This window comes from Salvia hispanica, chromosome 6, assembly GCF_023119035.1.
Source record: "Salvia hispanica cultivar TCC Black 2014 chromosome 6, UniMelb_Shisp_WGS_1.0, whole genome shotgun sequence".
In the NCBI taxonomy this organism is placed as follows: Eukaryota; Viridiplantae; Streptophyta; class Magnoliopsida; order Lamiales; family Lamiaceae; genus Salvia; species Salvia hispanica.
The window spans coordinates 17,339,420-17,363,571 of record NC_062970.1 but is presented as its reverse complement, the minus strand read 5'-3'; the positions used below and the strand labels follow the sequence as shown (position 1 = coordinate 17,363,571).

At 41.1% G+C, this 24,152-nt stretch overlaps 5 protein-coding genes across 6 annotated transcripts; 3 read left to right on the top strand and 2 right to left on the bottom strand.

The window, feature by feature from the left end:
* Positions 1–1,329: 1,329 nt before the first annotated feature.
* Positions 1,330–4,559, top strand: LOC125196458 (alkaline/neutral invertase A, mitochondrial-like). Its single transcript, XM_048094979.1, has 6 exons — positions 1,330–2,088; positions 2,482–2,641; positions 2,804–3,015; positions 3,219–3,712; positions 3,803–3,851; positions 3,940–4,559. Exons 1-6 carry the CDS (start codon positions 1,423–1,425, stop codon positions 4,264–4,266), a joined length of 1,908 nt encoding a protein of 635 aa, XP_047950936.1. The 5' UTR covers positions 1,330–1,422; the 3' UTR covers positions 4,267–4,559.
* A 310-nt stretch (positions 4,560–4,869) lies between these two features.
* On the top strand, positions 4,870–7,209 carry LOC125191834 (putative pentatricopeptide repeat-containing protein At1g56570). Its single transcript, XM_048089256.1, has 2 exons — positions 4,870–5,558; positions 5,651–7,209. Exons 1-2 carry the CDS (start codon positions 4,971–4,973, stop codon positions 6,851–6,853), a joined length of 1,791 nt encoding a protein of 596 aa, XP_047945213.1. The 5' UTR covers positions 4,870–4,970; the 3' UTR covers positions 6,854–7,209.
* LOC125191833 (pentatricopeptide repeat-containing protein At3g62890-like) lies at positions 7,119–9,931 on the bottom strand. Its single transcript, XM_048089255.1, is given in 2 exon segments — positions 7,119–7,873; positions 7,875–9,931. Coding segments are annotated over 2 exon segments (2,388 nt in total). The 5' UTR covers positions 9,914–9,931; the 3' UTR covers positions 7,119–7,524.
* A 526-nt stretch (positions 9,932–10,457) lies between these two features.
* On the bottom strand, positions 10,458–15,311 carry LOC125191663 (AP-3 complex subunit mu-like). 2 transcript variants are annotated; one of them, XM_048089055.1, is made up of 8 exons: positions 15,172–15,311; positions 14,563–14,662; positions 14,325–14,435; positions 12,850–12,939; positions 12,050–12,297; positions 11,350–11,559; positions 11,066–11,273; positions 10,458–10,901 (listed from the first exon to the last, which is right to left on the bottom strand). In XM_048089055.1, exons 1-8 carry the CDS (start codon positions 15,276–15,278, stop codon positions 10,656–10,658), a joined length of 1,320 nt encoding a protein of 439 aa, XP_047945012.1. In that variant the 5' UTR covers positions 15,279–15,311; the 3' UTR covers positions 10,458–10,655. The 2 variants fall into 2 exon arrangements, with proteins under 2 accessions (XP_047945012.1, XP_047945013.1); XM_048089056.1 differs by having other exon boundaries at positions 11,350–11,424.
* Positions 15,312–19,956: 4,645 nt separating this feature from the next.
* Positions 19,957–24,032, top strand: LOC125194458 (Golgi apparatus membrane protein-like protein ECHIDNA). Its single transcript, XM_048092683.1, has 6 exons — positions 19,957–20,112; positions 22,490–22,546; positions 22,651–22,854; positions 22,938–22,997; positions 23,278–23,404; positions 23,737–24,032. The coding sequence occupies exons 1-6, from the start codon at positions 20,098–20,100 to the stop codon at positions 23,823–23,825; spliced, it is 552 nt and encodes a 183-aa protein (XP_047948640.1). The 5' UTR covers positions 19,957–20,097; the 3' UTR covers positions 23,826–24,032.
* Positions 24,033–24,152: the final 120 nt, after the last annotated feature.

Below are 24,152 nucleotides of genomic sequence, written 5' to 3'. Positions count from 1 at the left end.
ATTCAGGTATTTTGTTTGATCTGGAATTTTTTTCAACAAACTGAACCGTCTGGCATGGTCTAAAATTCTCCTTTCCGCAGATCTGCTTCGTGCGCTCATGTACCTATGTACAAGTAGCTTGGTCTCCGATTGGTAAATTAGCATAATGTCTTCCAGCATCAACATCAAGCTCGCATAATTTGTTGTGCTGGACCTCATCATAGTGTGTAAATTTACCTGCCTTATATGTAGGTCGCCTCTTAATTAAACTCCGATGGAGCAGTTGGCCGAAAATCTGAACAAAAATTGGACCAATTTTTCTCACTAGGGTTCCCTCAGCAGAAAGGGGGAAATTGAAAAATGAAATCTAACAAGACGAGAGAGAGAGAGGGGGGGGGGAAGTGAAAAAAATGAGAAGGCTAACTCCGTAAAATTGTCATCAATTCTGGGGGTGCTCTTAGCACCCATCGAAGAATTGATTTAAGGCAAAAACAGAGAGGAACACTGCGGGCCTTCGTTTTGTAGTCGGGCCCAATGGAAATGATACAAAAACACCAAACGGTCATAATACGACGAAAATGGGCCCATTTCTCCCTATCTCTAAAATACTGAACACGCCCTTATTGTGGGACCGTGGGAGTAATTTTGACATGTACAAGTAAATGAAGCAACGCCAACTTTTAGTAAGTACTCCCTCTGTCCCAATTTAATTGTCAATCTTTGAGTGAACACGAGTTTTAAGTAATATAAAGAAAAGTTGGTTGGAAAAGTTAGTGAAATGTGAGATCCACTTTTTTATATTGATTTTATAATAAAATGTGAGTGAAGTGAGTTAGTGGAATGAGTGACCTATTAACTATTTATTGTAAAAATGAAGTGTGACAATTAAGTTGGGACGGACCGAAATGGAAAAGAGTGAAAATTAAATTGGGAAGGAGAGATTATTTGTCTATGATAAGAAATCATTCACAACTAACTACTCTCCACTCAAGGTAATACACAATGCCTAAATTATAAGTATATGCCCACGATAAAAATCATTCACAAGTCACAACTATCAATTTTCCAATGGTTTCTTTCCAGATTGTAACTAAATTTATTCCTAAATAATAGTGATCTCAACGATCCCTGATTTCTTTGCAGGTTGTAACTAAATTTATTCGTAAATATTAGTGATAGAATTTGATTAGAATACAAGAATTAAAATATGCGTCGTAAAAAATGCAACAGTTTTAACTGCAGAATATGCGTATATATAATTGATACTTCCCGTTCCCTCTTCATATTTGAATCCTCCCTCCGCAATCCCTTCCCCTCTTCCCATTTCTGGAATCCATTCCATTTTCTTTTACTTTTTTTTCTAATTCGGATTAACTAAGTCGTCTCTCTTCAACATCCCATTAATCTTCCCCACAACTCAAATTGCTGTTTCGATCGAAAGAAATGGCCACCATTTTCAAATTCAAGAACATGAAGCCATGTTCCAGAATCCTGTCGCCCTCCAAGAACGTGGGCGTCCCTCTCCCCAAATCCTCCAATTTCTCATCCAATCCGAATCACTTCTCCGCTTCCCGATTTCGCACCATTCTTGGTCGGACCCAGAAGCGGAATTCGGCATTGTCTTCCACATGGGGCCAATCCAGAATCTTCTCCAGCTCCTGCTGTTTCAATCCCAGCAAGAGGACAAGGGCCCATTTCGCGGTTGCGCCGCATTTGAGGAATTTCTCGTCTCCGGTGGAGAGGCGCGTCAGCGACAAGAAATGCGATCGGATTTACGTGAAGGGAGGCATCAATGTGAAGCCCCCGCCGGAGGATGAGGGGGTTGAAGAGTGTGGGGAGAATGAGTGCTCGAGGGAGGCGATGCTTGCGGAGGCGGGGAAGGAGGAGACTGATGTGGAGAAGGAGGCGTGGAGGCTGCTGAGGAACGCCATTGTCACGTATTGCGGGAGCCCCGTGGGCACTGTGGCCGCAAATGATCCCGACGACAAGACGCCGCTTAACTACGATCAGGTGTTTATACGTGATTTTGTCCCTTCTGCCTTTGCCTTTTTGCTCAAGGGTGAGGGAGAGATCGTCAAGAACTTCTTGCTTCACACTCTGCAGCTGCAGGTAATCAACTCTGCTTTGCTTTTATTGCATCGTTTTGTGATAATCTACGATGAATCATTGGGACTTAATATATAGAGAAAGATGGATTATGGATTACACTGCATTTGTTGAGTAGCTAATCTTTTACTAGTTCGACTTAATCGTTGATGTATGTGGCTACTTGATAAAAGAATGTTCCTTATCTTCCCTGGTTTTGTAGTATACTTGATTGATCATTGATGTGACTACTTGATTCATGTTCCTTCACCTTCTTGATTCAAGAAAGTTCCTTGTCTTGATTCTGGATTACAGTGCATTTGTTGAATAGCTAATCTTTTACTAGTTGACTTAATCATTGATGTGGCTACTTGACTGACGTTCCTTCGTTTTCTTATATTACCTCATTGTTTCAAGAGTTGGGAGAAAACAGTGGATTGCTATAGTCCTGGACAAGGCCTAATGCCAGCAAGTTTTAAAGTTAGATCTGTTGCCGTAGAAGATGATAAGTCTGAGGAAGTTCTTGATCCAGATTTTGGGGAGTCGGCTATTGGACGTGTTGCTCCTGTAGATTCTGGTATGCAAGTTGTTTCTTTATTAGGTTCTTTTTCTTCTCTGTTTACTTTACCAGTGTTTAGCAGTGAACCTCAATGATGGATACATTTAAGGTGTTGGCTAAATGGGCTTCATGTTTTAGTTTTCATTTCTGTGATGTTGCAACTGTTCCTAATTTATCTAGGACTCTGGTGGATTATCTTACTACGAGCTTATGGGAAGCTCACCGGGGACTACTCCTTGCAGGAAAGAGTGGATGTCCAGACAGGGATAAAACTTATTATAAACCTCTGTTTGTCAGATGGCTTTGATATGTTTCCTTCTTTACTTGTTACTGATGGTTCCTGTATGATTGATCGTCGGATGGGTATTCATGGTCATCCATTAGAGATTCAAGTAAGTTTGCTGCATATCCTCATAAGAATTGTTTGTTTCTTAGCAGATTTATTATCTAGTTTATATGGTCAGAGACTCAGAATGATAGTTTGTTATGGGATTCTTAAATTTTTTTGGAAGTTAAGAACGATGAGTTCACTCATCGATTGCAGGTCAACTTTATGCAAGTATCATGAATGATTCATTTTAATTTTATTTTGCAGTCCTTATTTTACTCAGCTCTCCGGTGCTCTCGTGAGATGCTGGAAATAGAGGAGGGATCCAAGAATTTGGTGAAGGCCATCAACAATAGACTGAGTGCATTGTCTTTTCACATCAGGGAGTATTATTGGGTCGATCTGAAGAAAATTAATGAGATCTATCGTTATAAGACTGAGGAGTACTCGACTGAAGCCACTAACAAGTTTAATATCTACCCTGATCAAATTCCTCATTGGTTAATGCATTGGATTCCTGAGACGGGCGGTTATCTCATTGGCAACCTGCAGCCGGCTCATATGGATTTTAGGTTCTTTACCCTCGGAAACCTCTGGTCTATCATTTCATCTCTGGGTACTCCAAGACAGAATGAGGCTGTACTGAATCTGATCGAAGCCAAATGGGATGATCTTATTGGTCAAATGCCACTTAAAGTGTGTTATCCTGCTGTCGAGTCAGAGGAGTGGCGAATAATCACTGGAAGCGATCCCAAGAATACGTAAGCTCCCTTAACTACCTTACCGTATATGCTTTCATGTGGATGTAGTTTTGTAGTATATATCTTATAAAATCTGAGTGATTATTGCAGACCTTGGTCATATCATAATGGTGGATCCTGGCCAACACTTCTATGGCAGGTAAGAATATCTTTTATAAAAATAACAGATCATTTGATGCTTAAATGTGTGTTTTGTGTGGAGTTGATGAATTGATTTGTTTACGCAGTTCACGCTGGCGTGCATGAAGATGCGTAGGACGGATATGGCGAAGAAGGCTCTGGACATAGTTGAGAAGCGGCTTCCTATGGATGGGTGGCCTGAATACTACGACACAAAGAACGGGAAGTTCATAGGGAAGCAGGCGCGGTTGTACCAGACATGGTCTATTGCAGGATACCTGACATCGAAGATGCTGATAGAGAAGCCCGATGCAGCTGCCCTTTTGTTGTGGGAGGAAGACTACGATATTCTCGAAAACTGTGTGTGTGCTGTGAGCAACTCCAACCGGAAGAATTGCTCGCGCATGCTTGCCAAGTCTCAGATTCTGGTCTGATCTATTCTACTTTGGATCAAGAAAACACCATACATATATACATATACATATAATACATATAACGGTTCTGTGCTGTACAGACGATAGGTTACTAGTGTTGTTTTTTAGATTTGTGAAATGTTAGAGAAGCCAACTGTTGTATACTAATATAGCAAGGAAAATAGGAGAGCCCCATATATTATGTAATGGTGGCGTGGCCTATTAGTGTTGTGTTGATGCAGCACATTATAGTAGCTAGATAGGAGAGGATTAAATTCATATATGAATTTGAGTCACATTTCTCTTTTTGTTCATCATTACTACTTATCTAATTACAAAGTACAAACTGAAATAAATTGTTATGGTTATGTTCTTACATGCGCAAAAACTAAAAAAAATATTTTAAAAAGAAAATATTCTTTTAGGATGGGTTGAGTTATTGATGGTAGTAGAAATTATAATAGGTTGTGGGTCATGTATTTGGATGAAAGTGAATTATTTTATTAAAAAAATTGAACTAATTTGACCTCTATTTAAAAATATCCTGAATTAAAGTTCATCCATGAAATAGTCGAGTTGTAAATTAAAATTCACCGTTTCTATCAATTTATTTTCCCCTATCTATTTACTGTCTCTGTTGAGGCATGAAGAGCAAAGAGTAAGTATAATCTTTTGTTAAATACGTTGTGTGTCTTTACATTGTCAATTTAAAAACAACACAAGAAATGACATCAAGAAAGCTAGTCCATCATCTGAATCCCAGATTCCCCAACTTTCTCCCACTCTCCTCATCAACCCATTTCAGTTCACCGTTTGCCCCGAAACCCCCTTCAGTCCTTGCCACAAATGTCATCAAATCATACCTGGAGGCGGGCCTCGTCAATGACGCCCGCATCCTGTTCGACGAAATGCCTGACCGAGACGTGGTGGCTTGGTCCGCCATGATCAGCGGCTACACCTCCTGCAACCGCCCCGCCGATGCCTGGGCCGCCTTCCGCGACATGCTTCCTGACGTCCGCCCCAACGAGTTCACCTTCTCCAGCGTACTTAAGGCCTGCAAGACCATGAATTCTCTCCCCCGTGGCGCCATGACCCACGCGCTCGCCCTCCGGCATGGCTTCCTTGGGAGCATCTACGTTGCCAACGCGCTCATGGACATGTACGCTGCATGCTGCGATGATATGGACAGAGCCCGCACCGCGTTTGAGGAGATTGGTGTTAAGAACTCGGTCACGTGGACAACTCTGATTGCTGGTTATACGCATATGGGAGACGGCCATGGCGGTCTTGATGTTTTTAGGAGAATGTTGTTGGTATCCACTCACCTCCATACGTGATCGTTCATTCCTTCGTTTGTAAATTCTTGCTTTTAGTTCTCATGTGTATGTGTGCTTGCTGGCTGCAGGAGGAGGCTGAATTGAATCCGTTCAACGTTTCTATTGCTATTAGGGCTTGCGCTTCGATTGGATCGCAAGCCTTTGGGAAGCAGATACATTCTACAGTGTTCAAACATGGATTCGAAACGAATATCCCTGTGATGAACTCTGTTCTAGACATGTACTGCCGGTGTGTTGGTCTGACTGATGCAGATCGATGCTTTGGTGAGATGGTTGAAAGAGATATAATCACATGGAACACCATGATTGCAGGGTATGAGAAGTCGGATCCGTACAAGGCCCTGGACCTCTACTCTAGATTGATGCTTGAAGGCCACGTGCCAAACTGTTTCACATTCACCTCTGTCGTAGCTGCAGTAGCTAACATTGCAATCTTGGGGCTTGGAGAGCAGGTTCGTGGTGGGGTCGTGAGAAGAGGCCTTGACGACGACATGGGGGTGGCCAATGCCTTGATCGACATGTATGCCAAGTGCGGTAGCATTGTGAGCGCGTGCAAGATTTTCAAGGCGATGCATTGCAAGAATGTTGTGTCTTGGACCTCTATGATGATTGGATATGGCAGCCATGGGCATGGGAAGGAAGCTGTTGCACTGTTCAATAAGATGGTTGAGTCCGGAGTCAGACCTGATCGGATTGTGTTTGTTGCTGTTTTGAACGCTTGCAGCCACACAGGGCTTGTTGACGAGGGCCTGGAGTACTTCAAAGCAATGGTGTACAGGTACAACATAACTCCGGATCAGGAGATCTATGGGTGTGTCGTGGATTTGCTTGGTCGTGCAGGGAGGCTTCAGGAAGCGTACAAGCTGATAGAAGCTATGCCGTTTATGCCGGATGAATCTGTTTGGGGGGCGTTTCTTGGAGCCTGCAAAGCACATAAGCTTGCAGAGCTGGGGAGCAAAGCTGCAAGAAGGGTGTTGGACTTGAGGCCCGGTGTTGCTGGGACGTATCTGGCGCTGTCTAGCTTATATGCTGCTAACGGGAAGTGGGGGGATTTTGCGAGGATAAGAAAATTATTGAAAGGGATGGGGAGCAAGAAAGAGGCGGGGATGAGCTGGATCGAGGTGAAGAATCAGATCTGTACTTTCGTTGCAGGAGATAAGATGGGATCCCATATCGATTGGGTTTATGAAGCTGTAGATACGTTGGGACTGCATATAAAAGATGCTCGATACAATCCTGATTTGCAATGCTTAGAAGATGATTTGGAGTGAGGAGCTGACAGTCATTGGGAAGCAAGTGACTTCGAGGCAGTGTCTTTAAAAGTGCGGACTCGTAGAGGCACCGGTGAGATTCAAACACGAAATCTTTGGCCTTGAGGAGTTACATCAGATTTTGAAGAAAAGACTCATTCTTTCATTTATTTATTTATTCAAGTGATGCCCAGAAATGAAGAAATCTTAGCATGAGATTTGGATCATACCACTAATGACTGAATCTAACTGCAGAGTTATGTTGTATGTTGTAAATGTGCTATGGTTTCCTGCGAAGCATGTGCATATTTTGTATTGTTATGCTCACTTTTTGAGCAAAGAAAATGATACAATGACACACATTATGATTTATGAAATTATTCCAAAAAGTGAAGATTGTGCTAGACTTGGTGAAGAATAATTCAGAGGGCAATTGATACAATAACACACTACTTCTAAATTGATGCTACACCCAAATTATGATGAGCATTAAGGCATAAATACATGTAACCTTGACTCAGTGGCCAGGCTCTTGTTCACTGCAAAGCCTCGTATCTTCATATTGTGTCATAATCTTGGCAATCCCAGCAATGTTCGTGCAGTAACTATGAACGCACTCTCGGTCAGCTTGGAGAATGCTCCTTAAATCATAATCAATCCTTGCATTTGGCATCACGCCATATAGGCATCTGCTACCAATAATCGTTGCAGGAACAAGAACCACAGTTGAAATGGTGGAACCTGTGCCGATCCCTCACCACAATCTCACGATCAAAAGCTTTGGACACCAATTTTGCTGCTTCGTGACAATCACTGCAGGTTCTCAAATTCTTAACTATTCTTATCGGTGCAGGAGCATTTGTTGCAAACAAGCCAAAGGCAATTGCCAGCTTCTCGCTATGTCTAAACAGATTTGTTTCCTTCTCTTCTTCATCTATATCAAGCAGAACCTCATCTGTACCCGGTGCATAACCTAGGCTCCTTAATCTCCTAACCATTTCAGCCAACATTGCCTCAATTTCCTTAATCCTTGGGTGTGATGTCTCCAGCCATGAATTCATGCACAACACCACCGGCTTCGATTATACTGCAACCTGGGGTTTTAACCACACCTTGCCTCACCATAATGTCTCTTATCTCCTCCACGTTCTCCCAGTTCCCTTTAGAGGCATAAATATTCGACAATAATACATGAAACCCATCGTGCTCAGGCTGAAGCTCGATAAGTTTCCTTCCTAATTTCTCTCCCATTTCCTTGTCACCATGTTTCTTGCAAGCTCCGAGCAGAGCGCCCCAAGTAGCAACATCGGCTGGCATAGGCATCGTGTCAATAACTTCCACTGCTTCTTTAAGCAACCCCGCTCTCCCAAGAAGATCTACCAAGCATCCATAGTGTTTAATGCCAGGTTCAATGTCATAATCTTTCACCATCGAATCAAAATACTCACGGCCCTTCTCTACCAGACCTATATGCCGGCAAGCACCAAGAACAGCCACAAAAGTTATCTCATTTGGCACCATTCCACATCTTTTCATCTCCTCAAACCTCTCAAGTGACCTTTCAACTTGCCCGTTCATTGCCAGGCCGAGGATCAGAGCATTCCAAGAAGAAACTCCCTTTTCGTCCATCCCATCGAAAACCTCCATTGCTTCCTCCACACTTCCACACTTCATGTACATGTTAATAAGAGTTGTGCCAAGAATAATGTTAACCTTCATCCCACTCTTCCGTATGTAAGCATGAGCCCACTTTCCTTGGTCGAGAGCAGCAAGCTGAGCGCTCGCTGAAACGACACTCACGAGAGTGGTCTCATCAGGCTTAACACCTTGATGCAGCATCTCATGAAACAACGCCAATGTCTCAGAGAAGTTACCATGTTGCGCATTGCCTGATATCATTGAACTCCACGATACAACATCCTTCTCAGGCATCCTATCGAACAACTCTCTAGCCTTCTCAACCAATCCACACTTAACATAGCCAGATATCATAGAATTCCAAGATATCAAGTCCAAAACACAACCAGCTTTGAACAACTTCTCCGCTGCTGAGACATTCTCACATCTTGAATACATGTGAATTAGAGCATTCTGTAGATTTATATAAGATTCAAAACCAACTTTTGCAACCAAACCATGAACTGATTCCCCCATTCTCACACTCGTCAAATGCGAACAAGCTGAAAGCACAGACACGATGACTACCTCATCAACACTAATTCCTTTCCTAAACATTGTCAAGAACACATCTAAGGCCTCTTTATACATCATATTCTGCTCATAACAAGATATCATAGCAGTCCAAGATACCACATCCTTCTTATCCATCTCCTCGAAAAATTCCCGCGCCTCACTCAACCTACCACTCCTCCCCAACAACACTATCATAGAGTTTGATGCAATAATGTTTCGCTCAGGCATTCGAGCATACAGCACCTTCGCATTCTCAACGCTCCCCGCTAAAACATATCCAGCCAACATTGAATTCCAGGAAACCAAATCCAAAACAGGACTTTCATCGAACACCTTTCGGGCATCTTCAACTCGCCCGCACACGCTGTACATGTTTATCAAATTATTTACAACGTAAACATCACCACAGAAACCAATCTTGACAACATGATCGTGCACCTCTCTCCCCTCGAATTCAGAGAAACGGAGAGAGCAGCCCTGAATCAAGATGGGGTAGGTATAGTTGTCCATGAACATATAACCATTCTTTAACATTGATTTGTACAGAAAGATTGCATCTTTTGGTCTGTTCCGTTGGACAAAAGCTTTCAGCATTGTATTCCAGATGAACCCATTTGAGTTGTCAATTTTGGCGAAGATTTTGTGAGGATAATCAAATGGAATAAACGATGAGTCGGTGGAAAATTTGAGAATTCTGCTAGCAGCATAAGTGTCTTTAATAAGACCAGAGCAGATGGTTTGACACAGAATCTGATTAAAGAAGCGCGGAGTATGGCATTGAGACAAAAGAGTCTCCAATTCCGAGCAAGTTATTGTAGCTCTTGAAGTGGATTTCTGGTTTAGGGATGATCTAATTGCTGATAATGCACTTCGCTTTGCAGAACTCATAAGAAAGATATCGATGCACAAAGGCTTTCAGCAAAGAGAGAACGCGAAATTTTGAGAGAGAGATCAGATTAAATCTCAAGGTTTAAAAGTTTCAATAATATAAGTAATGAATTTTAATTCAAGTTTTTCTGCAGATTCGCTCAACTGCTGTATATGACTATAGCCCAATAAGGGCCCTTAATAGATAATTTCGCAGCCTTATAAAGCCCATTAAGGTGCCTTACACAGTAATAATAGATTTAAAATTGACCCTCTTTGTCGATTTTTTTTAACCCGCATTAAATATATTAATTATTTTTTAATCTCAAAACAATATGTTTTTGATTCATAACTAATTGTTAAAAGTTAATGGTCAATTGCTTTTTGATTCATAACTAATTGTTAAAAAATTAATGGTCAGTTGCTTTTTGACCTGATCTGAAACAGTAAGTTTTGATCCATGATTTATTGTAAAAAATTAACAATCACATTTTTAGAGCAAGAGCTAACATATTTCACAATGGACCAAAATATATTTTATCTTGGGAATCGAACCCCAACAAACTATGCAATCATTTCACCCGAGTAAAACTCAAATCACAGAGATTGATGGAGGAGTATTTGAAACAAAAAAATTCAAAAAATAATTACTTATGATTAAAAACAAGGGCTATTCATGCACCAATACCCTTCAATGTATAAATGTACAACTGAAACACTGAAGGTCACACTTGATATTATGCTTCTTGCATCGATAATCTGATCATGATCTCACTTGAAACTCACCTCCTCTTGTAAGAGCCCGAAAACCTTTATGCGGCCGAGAAAGTGGATTCTTTAGGTCCAACTTATCGATTTTTAAGCCGGAGAGAGCAACTCCCATGATCCTGAAACCAACTTGGAAAGTCGGAAATACATGAAGCCGGTCCATGCCTGTTTCAAGAACTAAGGTTCCAGACATGGAAGGAGCTTTATCTTTTGGCATCCGCCCGATCGTCCACGAGCAGGTCTGCAGAAACAGAAGATGTCGAAATGCACCAACATTAGTAATCCAATACTATAAACCACTCCAAATGCCACAGTAATGCAAAATTCGAATTCAACTGAATGGCAATATAATGAATCCTGTAACTATGATGAAATTCATTATTGCTGCACTGGAAAATTATATACCTTGTCAGCAAGAACATTCACGGATCCATAATTTGACGAAAGATCAGATGATTTGACACAAGGTGGTAGTTTGAACTGAACTGCAATATTATCAATTGACTTCCCAGGATCATTCCGAATTCCAACCAAAACACTTACACGACATGTCCCTGAATCTGAGGTGAATTGTGGCTTCACATAGATTGGAGTACTCTTCAACTTCTTTACCCTAAAAGATAACATGTATTTAAACTACGGTGAAGAAGCTGTACTGATATGCATGAGCATAATGAAACTCAGCAAACCTGTAACTCATGAGGGTAAATTGTCCATCAGGTGGCACAAAGGATAAAATCTGGTTAGCTTCCCATGGCCGAAGTCTAACACAAGGGTGAAATCTCACATCGTTAAAAATCGAAGGGTTCGCAAACAACAGAGTTAGATCCGGAAGACCTGATAAATTTGAATTTACTTCAACTTCACCGTATATCTCGCATTTTACCAGATTCCCATCTCTAAGCAGAAGCAATATGAGAAGCGGCGACAAATCAGAACATGATAAACTATACAGATAAAATACATTTGCCAATTGCTTTGGATGTCGAAACCAAGAAGTGCCAGAAAACATAATTTTGAAATATGTTTATCATTTTAGTCTTTTTAAAGATTCCAGCTAGTTTTCTACCAGACAGCCATTGCAATGGTGCTTTGTATTAGCAGATGAAAAGATGAAGATTCCATATCCACAAATACCAGGCATTTGAAACTGGATTTAGTCCTTTTGTTCTATCATCTATGAATACCCATCTATGAATACCGGACAACCAGAGCAAAGTTGAGCATACTGTAGAGAGGAGAGAGAGAGAGAGAGAGAGAGAGAGAGGAAAACTGAAAAACCCGAAAGAACAAAACTGAAGAGCGCAAACATGTGATGTCAGACCATGAGATGGAGCAGAGTTTTTAAGTAATAAAGTGTCAGACAAGTTTCTATGTTTATCCAAGCACCTGTTTATAGTGGCATCCATTTCTTCCACAAGATCAACATAAACTTCATTCGTGGCGTGCTTAAGGTCTGTCTTTCTCCATGGAACACAAGAAGCAGTTGCCCCGGGAAGTGTATTGCTCACATTGGATGTGCTACCAGTGACAACACTCAGAACCTTACTAACAATGTTTGGAGGAGCTATCATTTCCCTTAGGATATTAGGTTCTGTTGTTAGAGGGAAGCCATTGTCTATCATCTCATCTAGCAGCTGCATATCATTTATTTGTGTCAGCTCTGGATTCTACAATAGCTTAGAAGTATATAAAGTTTATTATAAAAGATTAAGAATTGAAGATAAAATTCTTGACTTATTGTGCCTTGTACCATAATTATAATCCTTAAACCTGGCATAATACTAGGATAAGAAATAAGAATGAAGTGTATGGTAGGATTCACGCCAAATAAAAAAAAAAACAACAGACATAACACGCTGGATTGGTATCACAGAAATAAAGGGCTGACAAGGGATTATCATTTTTACCAAAAATATAACCAGCCAGAAAAATCATACTCCCTCTGTCCCAGAAAAGTATTCTTTCTAATTTTGGAATAGTTAACCAACACATTACCCCTACACATCATTTTATTTACAACTTATACTATTACACTACACTACTAATGATGTGGAGCCTACTACCCATTAACACTACTTACTCTACCCTTAATCACTTTCTCTTTTACTTTACCAATTATACATTAAAACCCGTGCCGAACCAAATGTTCCCACTTTTCATGGACGGAGGGAGTAGTAAATAGATACCTCATAAACAATAACAAAGTTATCCTTAATCACGTCTTCATTCAAGCCATCCAAATAATTTAAAAGAACATCAGCGACCCTGCAAAGGAACTAGAAATCAAACTGTCAAGTGTTAAATAAGTAATCACATCTGCTCAGTATATATTTAAATCCATAAAATATCATATGGTGTGGTGGTATGGAAAAGAAAAGGAATAAAATAATCATCAAGAACATTAAAAGCAGAAACACTGGAACTTTATTGTTTTGACATATGTGTTCTATTTCTACAGTGCATGCTTGCATACGTGAAACGTGAATACATTCTCAATATCAACATCTTTTATACTGATGATATATATCCCATTTGAAACTGTTTGTGGCATGATCAGCATCAAACAATTATGCTATCACTGTTATAATAGATAAATAACAAAATGCACATTGTCAAATGTAAAAATAAACTCTCTTGTTGCATCAGTGATTCTAGTACTTCCCCCGTCCCATAAAAATAGGAACATTTGGGACGACACAGGAATTAATGCATAATTATTAAGTAAGAGAGATGAGGAGGGTAGTTAAACTAGTGTTAGTGGAGAGTGGGAACCACATTATTATTAGTGTTTAATGGTGGGCCCTAATGGTATAAGTTGTAAATAAATTGATGTATATGGGTAATGAGTTGCGGAGAACTTTCCATAAATGGAAATGGGCTATTTTTATGGGACGGACAGAAAAGTAAAGTGTCCCTATTTTTATGGGACAGAGGGAGTATCATTCTTTCGGATGGTTGTGGCAGGTAAAAAAAGGTTAAGTTAATTTTTTATGAATATGAGTATCAAAGAAGAAACTATGCAGACAGAGTGGTATAAAAATACAGAGCAATCATCCAACTACTGATTTCATATGATGAATTCTGCGGCTACATTGAGATTATCAATTTACACTTTCTACGGGTTTCGTGAAATATTGGGGTTTCCTAACAATATTTTTCATATATTCATTCGGCCTAAGCCATGCATTTGCTATTCAAGCCACAAAAGGATAGTGAAGTTTTTACAGGTGAGGTATCCTTTCTCAATTGCCTACACATTATTTTTTTAACCTTCTCTATGAAGACTGCCTAAGTCACCGTCTTTGTTGTCTTGTTCATTCATAAATTCTCAAAGCATCTGTAGACAAACACTGAAAGTCTAACAATTCTTGAAGAAAATGTTGATTCCATTTTCTTTGAGTAGTAGAGAGGCTATAGTTGATTGCTGATAGGTCTCAACAGAGGAGCAAGCAAAAGAAACAGTTCAAAAAATTGCACCTCAAATCAGGAATATGGATAGTTACTGCCTACAATTACATCTGCTCATTTCTTCAATTATGTCAACAAAATTACACGTCGGCAGTTCATTATACTTCAAGGAATTTACATTGAAAATCCACAGTTCACGAACTGAAAGCGATGACTATAGTTAAATAAAAGAACTAGGACCGACGTTACCCACCTCAATTGCCATCAAAGGTGGCATCTCAACTTGGGTGCACGCCAAGAAGGTGATCCCCTCACGAACAACTTGAAACAGGTAGTGGGTGGGTGAAGCAATAACAGGTACAAGCTATTTTATCACCAGGGAAAGAAAATCATACACAGAAATGCCAAATACTCAAATAGGCATCAAAAATATAAAAAATTGTTATCTGTGCAGAATCGAATCGAATCAAAATTATAGTGGCTGGGGATACCTTCAAAGATTCACCTTGAGTAAGTATATGGTCCCAGAACCAATCACATATGGCGCGGTCAACCCGGTGACCAGTAAGCTGCTTCTCAAGCAACACTTCCCTGAAATTTCAGATCATTTCAGAATCGTCAGCCCATTCTCTTTTTCCATTCCGTAAATTCAATTACTGAAGAAAATTCCCGTTCGGAAATTCAAGCATTCCTATATGAAGCACAACTAATGTACTATCACTCTTCACTGCAAAAACAGCTAGAGCCAATCCAAATCCTAGAACAGCCTACTATTTTGTTACCCAGTTGCAACAGAAATTGTATCCAAGAATTTATGTTTTGGTCCCATCAACAATTTATCAAAGCTGAAAATATCCAGGTCTAGTAAAATATGTAAACCCTTAAATACAGTAATTTTCAACAATTTATTAGTACCATTCAATCTAATAACCTTCTCAACAAATTTATTTCTGCTAGCAGGTAATGATTTTCAATTCTGACAGCTGAATATGTAAAACCTTAAATCTGAATATACCAAGGATTGAAATTTACATAAACCAGCAACAATTTCTTGACGCATATATCATGAAAATAGTTGGGGTGGGGATTTGAGATCATACCCGGAATCTGATAGAAGAAATATACACTGCATCATGTTTTCCCGATTTTGTTCCCTAAATTTGTAAAGGCTGTTCCAAACTGCGCTGGCTCTGCTGTTCCAATCCATTTTAAGCTCTAATCCTCAAACTATTTTTCTTTTTTTTCCACGTGTGTATAGAGTATAAATTATAAAATGACAAGTTTAACTTCTATTCATTTTAAGCTATTAAATTGGATTGTTTATTACACAAATCAAGTTAGGGACGAGCATTCGGATTATTACATATTTAATTAAATATCTAAAATTCAAATTAAAAAGTCCAAAAATTTTATGAATCTATCGAACAAAAAATAATAACTACTATATTATAGTTATATTTGCTGAAATCTCAAATAAAATATTATAGTTGAGCATCTCCAATGGCGCCTAGCGGATTGGCTAGCCGCTCCGCGCACGCTCGCCAGTCCGCTAGTCGACCATTGGGACCGGCTAGCGACAAATCCGCGAGCGCATCGGCTAGCTCACCGATCCGCTGGCCGCCATTGTGGCGTCCCGATCAGCTAGCGATCGGCGAGCGCCCCTTTTTTTAAAAAAAATTTCAAGACTCTATATATACGCGATTTAACGTCATTTTCATTCACACCGTTTGTTTTAACAAGTATCTCTCTCTTTAATTTATAAATAAAATTATCGCATTTTCCCGTATTTGTGTCGTAAATTTAATTCCGTAATTTGCGTGATTGTAATTTATTTGTTTTTTATAATTTAGCTGGCCTATAACTGACCTATTTCTTGTCTTGATGACGTGGCAGGAGGAGTTTCTTGTCCTGATGATATGGCAAGAGGAGTTTTTGGCTAGGCTATGGCTAACCTATTGCCATTGGAGATGCTCTAAGCATCTCCATTAACGGCTAGCCCACCGGCTAATCGATTCGCGTCGCTAGCCGAACTACTGCAACCGGCGAGCGCCGAATCGGCGAGAAATTAGGCGAGCGCACGCCGATTTCCAGGTGCTGGCCGATTCGCTCACCGATGCGCTGGCCGCCATTGCAGGCTGGCGGTCAGCGAGCGATCGGCCAGCGCAAATTTTTTTTTTTTTAAATTTTTGAAACACTATATATTCGCGATTTTCACGTCATTTTAATTTGCACCACTTGTTTTAACGTGTTTTCTCTCTATCTAAATTTCTGGAGTCTACTCCGGCGACGAGCGGTTCTCAGACTCCCAAGGTACCCGGGGGGCTGGATGGGGGCAGATGGGCAGCACTACAACATGTACTCTTGGCAACAGTTAATGAGATTGATGGCGGGGCAGGCCAGCGGCGGGCAGGCAATGCCGGGGTGGGGAGGTATGCCGCAGATGATACAACAGATGATGGGGATGATGCCGGTATGGCGGGGTGGGGGGGGGAGGGGCACGGTCTATCATCCCACTCTTGACTTTTTGACGGTTTCATCTCACACATCGACCCTAGTGGAGACGCAGTTCACTGGGGATGAGACTTTCTCATTACAGGAGTTGGGGATCTATGTCGATGAGGCGGACACTCCCGTTCCAACGGGGGGAGTAGGGCGGGTTCGGGCCGCGCCGAAGAAGAAGAAGAATAAGGGGAAGAGCAAGGTGGTCGGCGAGTCGTCGTAGCCGGCTGTTGACGACACCACCCCACAGAGGAAGTGGATGGACGATGAGAACGTCGCCCTATCCAAGGTGTGGGTGTAGGGTTGCAACGATCCCCTGGTCGAATAACCAGAGGATCGTCAACATGTGGGCTAAGATTAGAGCAGCCTACAAGAGAAACTGCCCGCATGGAAAGGACTACACCGGGGAGGAGTGCCGGAAGGCGTGGGAACGCATCAGGGCCGCGGTTGGCTGATTTTCGGGCTTGTACGCCAACGCCCTCCGCATGCAGACTAGTGGGCAGACTGAGAGGATTGCCGGAGGATAGCGGAGAGTCAGTTCCCCGTGCCGTAGACTTATAAGGAATTCACCTACTGGAACTGCTATCTGGTGCTGAAGTACTCCGAGAAGTTTCGGCCGGGGGTCGACGCTGGGTGGCCGAAGAAGCAGAAGCTGAACTATTCTGGCGATTATAGCGGCAGCAGCGGCGGTTCCCACGACCTCCCCCCGGATGCTGAGGATTTTCCGTCCCCTCCATCGTTTGCTCGCTGCACTCGCCCGGTTGGCCAAAGGCGGGCGCAACGGGCAGCAAGGGGATCCTCCCCCCTATCGCCCCAGGAGGTCCATTCGGCAACCCCCCCACTCGCGCTCACCTTCTTCTCGCGTCAAAAAATGCGGGAGCAGATGTACATGGTCTTCCAAGATTGGAAGGCCGCAACTGACCCCATGGAGAAGAGGTTTCTTCACTCGATGCTCGAGAGTATGCGGGTCGATTTGGATGCCGCGAGGGCACAGTTGGGGGGCTCAGACGCGGGCTCAGATGCCACAGATGTGGAGGTCTCGGGTGGCGGCGGCAACGGCGGCGAGGACGGCGGCGACGGCGACGAGGAGTAGAGAGAGGCGGGGCTCGTGTGTGGAAGCCCGTTTTTTTTTATTAATGTAATTTTTTTCAATTAATGTACCTTTTTTTATTTAAATGAAATTAATGAATTTTTTCTGTATATGTCTCGTAAATTTAATTCCGTAAATTGAATTATTTTTATTGCGGCTAGCCTGTGGCTAGCCTATTTGCTCAAAATGATGATGTGACAGGTGAAATTTTAGTGCTGATGACGTGGCAGAGGAGAGAGAGTGGCTAGCCTGTGGCTAGCCTATCTCTATTGGAGATGCTTTTAGAGCATCTCCAATGCAAATAGGCCAGTCATATGCCAGCCCACTCTCTCTCCCTGCCACGTCAGCAAGCACTAAAAATCCACCCGCCACATCAGATTTAGGCCGTGCCATAGGCAAGCCGCAATAAAAATAATTCAAAATATACTACATTTACGGAATTAAAATTACGATTAAATTACGAAATTAAATTTACGAGACATATACGGAAAAATTCATTAATTGCATTAAAAAAAGGTACATAGATAAAAAAAAAATTACATAATAAAGAAAAAAAACTATCGGCGTGCAGTCCTCCGTGCCCACAACTCTTCAATTATATCCTTTTGGAGTTGAATACGAGCTTCCACTTGGCGCATGTCGGCATATTCCTTGAGGCGGCCGACTTCATCAAGAGGTACCCCACGTCGTACGCTAGGCTAGTGGCCGTTCCGTGGCTTGGACCGGCTTCATCGTCATTGGCCCAACTAGTCGGTTGTACGCCTTCGTCTTCGACGATCATGTTGTGCATGATAATGCGAGGCGTACATTATTTGGGAAACGCATCGACATCCTGGCGCGTTGGACCCTTAATTGCCGCCCATCGAGAAGTGGAGCACACCAAATGCGCACTCCAGCGTCCTTGCGCACCGACTCCTGCCTTTCCGCAAAGTAGGCCTTCCTTTCATCACTTGCGTGCACTGATCGTCTTCACAAAGACAGGCCACCTAGGGTATATCCCATCCGCCAAGTAGTAGCCCATATCATGCCGGTTGCCGTTGGCCACAAATGAGGCGGCTGGACCGATGCCCTGACACTTCTCGTTGAATAGGGGCGACAAGTTGAGGACGTTGAGGTCGTTGTTCGACCCGGCTACCCCAAAATATGCATGCCAGATCCACAACCGGTAATCGGCTACGGCCTCGAGGATCATCGTGAGATTCTTTGACTTGTAGCCGGTCGTGTAGGCCCCCTTCCAGGCAGTCGGACAGTTCTTCCACTCCCAATGCATCAATCTATCTTTGCCTAACATCAGGGAACCCATCTTGCTCCCCGTGCATACGCATCAAATGCCGACAATCTTGGGGAGTAGGGCTTGAGTGTACTTGCTCACCGAAAATGTTTATCACGCCCGCACGAAATATACCCGGACATTCCGAGTTGTCGACTCACCGATGTGGAGGTACTCATCCCACATGTGCTGCCGCGCCTCCGTAGGCCAAGCTGCTTGCGATTGCCGCCGTGCACTTTTGAATAAGGGTGTGGCCGGGTCTGCCAACCGCATCGTGCCCTGAGCGGAAACACGATATCGACGCTCCAAAGCGTCAACGATACGCATAAATAACTCCCTGCGCATTCTAAAACGCCGCCCTGAACATGTTTGCGGGAACCGCGGGTTCTCCGAAAAGTAGTCGTCATACAGCCGATGATGTGCGGCTACGTGATCCCGATCAATCACTGCTCGGCGGTGGACAACCCGTGGAGGGCGAGGTATCGCCTGCTGTTCCACCCTACGCATGTACCGCTCCATCTCACGGTTCATGTAGGCCTCCATAGCCTCGTTCATCCTCCGTTCGTACTCCTCGGCATCCCCACCACTACCACCACCGCTACCACCCGTGTTACTCATCGCTCGATGATGCTCTTGTACGGAAAAAGTTAGAGAGAGAGAAAACTCGTTAAAACAAGTGGTGCAAATGAAAATGAAACTAAAATCGCGTTTATAAAGGTTTGAAAAAAATCGAAATTCGGCGCTGGCCGATCGGGCCGCCACAATGGCGGTCAGCGCATCGGCCAGCGCCACGCAATCGGCCAGCCTACGCCGGTTTTTTCGCCGATTCGGCGCTGGCCTGCTCCAATGGTTCAGCTAGCGACCGGCTAGCCGGCATTGGAGATGCTCTTATATTTGATCCCAAAATCCAAATAATTCGTTTGTATTAAAAAACGTGATTGTATATAAAGTAGGGGTTAATTTTAGATATGACAAAATACCGGGGTCAATCTACGATTACCAAAAACTCGAAATTCAGCACTCATTTACCAAGATGGGAATGGAGCTCAGTAGATCTGAATTTGTATAACTGGAATAAGCATAAGGAGACGCCCATCCACCACACCATAGAAAATTATCCCAAGGGTTGGAATTCGAGGAGATCTTGCAATCGTAAATCCCCAAAGCATGGATCTTAATCCAGTAAGTGATTTCTTCACCATTGTTCAGTCGTTTCTCAATTATTCAATTATTATGTGAAAAATTCCCCTGTCGGGACATGGATGATGAATCCTGTGATTCTTTTACGACTAATTAAACCTATTAGTATAATGCAGCATGGATCGGTAAATTTAACTTATTTTTAAGCTGCATTTCTTGTTCGCGGCAAGTTTCACCCCTGCCATGGCGAGATCACCAATCCAAGGGTTTCAGTTCTGATAATTTGATGCATTAGAAATCATGGTGTGTGGGTCTCGAGTCGGGGAAATGGCTGATTGACTTGGAAAAACAAAGCGATCTTCATTTTTTTTTGTTAGTTATTGTTCTTTACTTCAGTTATTGATCTAGGATTCTAAAACCTATATCATGAGCTCTGCTTGAAAAAATTTGCTCATTGATTTGGGAGGCTTCAGATATCTGAAACTATCTGATGAAATTATTTTTCAGTGTCATGCAAAGCTATATTAACAGATTTATAGGAAATTTAGTTTGTTTCATCCCCATCTCTGTTTGAAATTGACCCATTGAGCTCTAGTATGATAGGTCAGTTGTTTATTGCCAGCAATCAGCATTATGTCATGTATATTTCTCTTTGAAACTCGCATTAGCTAGAGTCAACTTAATAAACCTAACCAAATAACTTTTTTTTCTACTTCGCTGATCTTTAGGCAGTTTAACTAACTGATCCAATGTCCACGACTCCCCTAATCTCTGTTAATAAACAGAGATTCATTTTGAAGTGCTTTTGTAATCTAATGGTTTGTTGAGGAACTTTTTTGCTTCATGAGTTGGAGCTTAAAGTTTTTAAAATCTGTTATGTAACCTTCAACTGTTTTAGTGTCTTATGGGTAAAAAACCATGATGTTTATCACTTTAATTTGTATTCAGATTTACAATAGCTCTTAGATTCCTGTCTGATCGAGTGCATCTGTGTACCTCATTTATCTCTCTGTTGATATCATGGGGTGGAAGATGATATGTCGGAGCCATGTAACCTTGTTGAAGATTCAGTGGTTAAGTGTTTTTAGAGACACTGTGGTTATTCAATAAAGTATAGTGAAATTTGTCAATTTGTATGAGGTTCAGTTTTGAAATGTTACTCTTAGGCTATAATGTTTGTTTTATTTTTTTCATTCATTCACAACCAGATGACCGATAACACAATAAAAACTGACATATTCAGCACTAAAAATTAAAATAAGTAAATGTGAATTGTGAAGACTGAAGAGTTCAATTTGATGGCTCTACTTTTTAGGTGTCTAGGTTATCCTCACTTTTTAAATAGTTTTATAACTTTAGGTATACTAGTTGTTACTTATTGATTCTCTCTCATGAATCCCTCACTTGAACCCATCACCTAATCATTGATGGCACCCTCTAACGTTTGTTTTACAGCTTAATTTCTACAAAGTACAAACTACTAGTTGAGAAACTCCCTAGGCTTCTTTGATTGAACAACTGTATGTCCAGTATTACCTTAAAACTGCATCTTCTTACCCAAAATTTCTTAAAATCAATCAGATTTGTCTTCTCTCCACTGTGCTGGATCGTTTTATACTTTAATACAATGCCCTTGTTTTTCTGTGACAGGTTGTTGAGTTTAATTTGTCAATTTACTAGTAGCAGGGAAAATATTGTGTTCTAGTTAATGTCACATTGCCACTGAAGGAATATTGAAACTTAAACTCCTTGTCCAATATTAGCTTAATATTTGCTGTGAATATATGGAATCCTTAATTTCATTATCTTATTTGTCTTTGTGGAATGTGAATTAATCGATTATTATCTTTCTATGCTCCCTACAACCACAAGTTATCATATTTTGTATTGTTATTTCAACCGCATTTTCTTCAAGAATCTCTCGTGTCAATTGGATTCCTTCTATTTTAGTGAAATAAGACCTACTTAATTCCATTCCATCTTGACCAAAAAATGCTATGGTAGCCTTTAAATGCTTTGCATATCTATAGTTCCTTTTGCATCCTTAAAGTGAAGGATTTGAAGATTGTTAGGATCTTGTGATGTACCCTATTGTTTTCATGTATAAGTTCATCGATTTCTACAATTTGTTGATTGCACATTCCACAATTTCTACAACTTCTACGAAGTAGTACATTGAACTATAGGGCAGACAGAAATTGTAGTTGGTCTAAGTTGAAAAGTTTAATTTGTTCCACTATGAGCATCATGATTTCATGAATTTAGATAAAAATGTATAGAATGAAAATATTTTTTTTTATTATTCCACACTTGTGTTCTTTCCACCCTAGAGGAGTACAAGAATATGTGGGAGAGAAAGAGTGGAGAAAAGTGCCAGAGAGGCAGAGAACTAATTTCGGTCTCTTTTCTTTCTCTGCAGCCTCAAGGGGAGAATTATGCTCATCCACAAATATGCTTCTTCCATGTGCTTTTCAAGGTTTATTGCATTTTACCTATCTGACTTTTCAGTTTTGTCATAGTCTTGTGTTTTGCTTCTGAATTTGTCAATATTCTAACTCCACGAAAGTGATATCTTTCTAGGGGGCTGCCTTGGCTTTTTATATTCTTTCAGCACTATTTGTGAATAATTTTGTCATCATATTCGTGATCACCGTACTTCTAGCTGCACTTGATTTTTGGGTTGTCAAGAATGTAAGTGGGCGCATCTTAGTGGGCCTCAGGTGGTGGAATGAAATCAATGATGATGGTGAGAGTGTGTGGAAATTTGAATGCCTTGACCAAGAGGTGAGGATATATTGCCACTTTAATGCTCTTATCTGTTCTACTCTGCCATAACCATGTTTACTCATCATTTTCATTTTATTCAGTCAATGGCTCGAATGAACAAGAAGGATTCATGGCTGTTCTGGTGGACCATATACCTTACGGTAAATAAAGAATCTTGAGTTAAGATACCATACGGATATTATATTTAGTTCAATTGGAAAGGAAAGGATAATGGTAGATAGATGATGTTCAAAAGGTTAGGCTAATGAGGAGTTGCATATGAATGATGATGTGTGTTATTGTTGACTTATCAATTCTTTCGCAGCAATCATATAGGAGTATTATATTTTTGCAAGTGAAGCCTTCTCCATTTGATGGCATCGGATCTTCCTTAAGCTATTTATTTTTTCTAATTAATTAATTAATTTATTTTCTTGGCAGGCGGTTGTATGGATCTTTTTTGCCATATTCTCTCTGATTAGGTTCCAAGCTGATTACCTTCTTGTTGTTGGCGTGTGCTTGACACTTAGCATTGCTAATATCATCGGCTTCACAAAATGTCGGAAAGGTTTGTCTACTATGGATGTCTATCTCAAGTGTCGGATTTTACAGTTCTACTTAAGTCCTCAACTGTTTTTACTTGTTTTTCTGTATTGATGCTCATACTATCCTGCTTAGTGCATAATTTTCTTTGACTGCTGCTGCTGGTTTTCTGTAGTGATTGATGCTCATACTTATTGTTGAATGTTGTTACTTATTGTAGCCTCCTGGATTCTGTTTTTTACTGTAGTGAATTATTCATGCAAATTAGAGTCCTCACTTTTAACCTAGGAAGTAAAAATAGTCATCTGATTATTTTCGTTCTTGACGTAACTGTATGTGGTTCAATTTTTCGTCCAGATGCTAAGAAGCAGCTTCAGGCATTTGCTTCCCAGACCATTGCTTCTCGTTTCCAATCCACCATTCAGTCAGCATTTAGTGTTGTTTGAGTTGCTTAACTCATTGAGAGGAACGCACCGCAAGCTGCTGTCAAGCAGATTTTATTTTCCTAGTGTAAATGAACATTTAGAAGAGTTGCTCATATACATTCATGTAGACAGAAGAAGGTGCATGTCTATGTACCATTTTTTGATATCTAAAGGTGTTGTAATACGTAAAAAAATCCTGGTTTGTTAGGTTCTATTTATTTTATTTTATTTTTTGTGGGTTTTGGGGGGGGGTCATTTGTGATTACTGAATGTGGTAATAATTTCATGAATTTTTTTCAATGATCGAGAGGAAATTTGATTGAAGAAACATCAAGCAAGCAAGATGCA

Coding starts and splice junctions, on each gene's coding strand:
- LOC125196458 (XM_048094979.1), top strand. CDS start 1,423: ATGGCCACCATTTTCAAATTCAAGAACATGAAGCCATGTTCCAGAATC. Junction 3,016..3,218: donor GTCATCCATTAGAGATTCAA/GTAAGTTTGCTG, acceptor TTTATTTTGCAG/TCCTTATTTTACTCAGCTCT. Junction 3,713..3,802: donor GGAAGCGATCCCAAGAATAC/GTAAGCTCCCTT, acceptor TGATTATTGCAG/ACCTTGGTCATATCATAATG.
- LOC125191834 (XM_048089256.1), top strand. CDS start 4,971: ATGACATCAAGAAAGCTAGTCCATCATCTGAATCCCAGATTCCCCAAC. Junction 5,559..5,650: donor TTTTTAGGAGAATGTTGTTG/GTATCCACTCAC, acceptor TGCTGGCTGCAG/GAGGAGGCTGAATTGAATCC.
- LOC125191663 (XM_048089055.1), bottom strand. CDS start 15,278: ATGGATTGGAACAGCAGAGCCAGCGCAGTTTGGAACAGCCTTTACAAA. Junction 12,298..12,849: donor ACTTTGTTATTGTTTATGAG/GTATCTATTTAC, acceptor AATGATATGCAG/CTGCTAGATGAGATGATAGA. Junction 11,274..11,349: donor TTTACCCTCATGAGTTACAG/GTTTGCTGAGTT, acceptor GTTATCTTTTAG/GGTAAAGAAGTTGAAGAGTA.
- LOC125194458 (XM_048092683.1), top strand. Junction 22,547..22,650: donor TCTTCCATGTGCTTTTCAAG/GTTTATTGCATT, acceptor ATATCTTTCTAG/GGGGCTGCCTTGGCTTTTTA. Junction 22,998..23,277: donor GGTGGACCATATACCTTACG/GTAAATAAAGAA, acceptor TTTTCTTGGCAG/GCGGTTGTATGGATCTTTTT.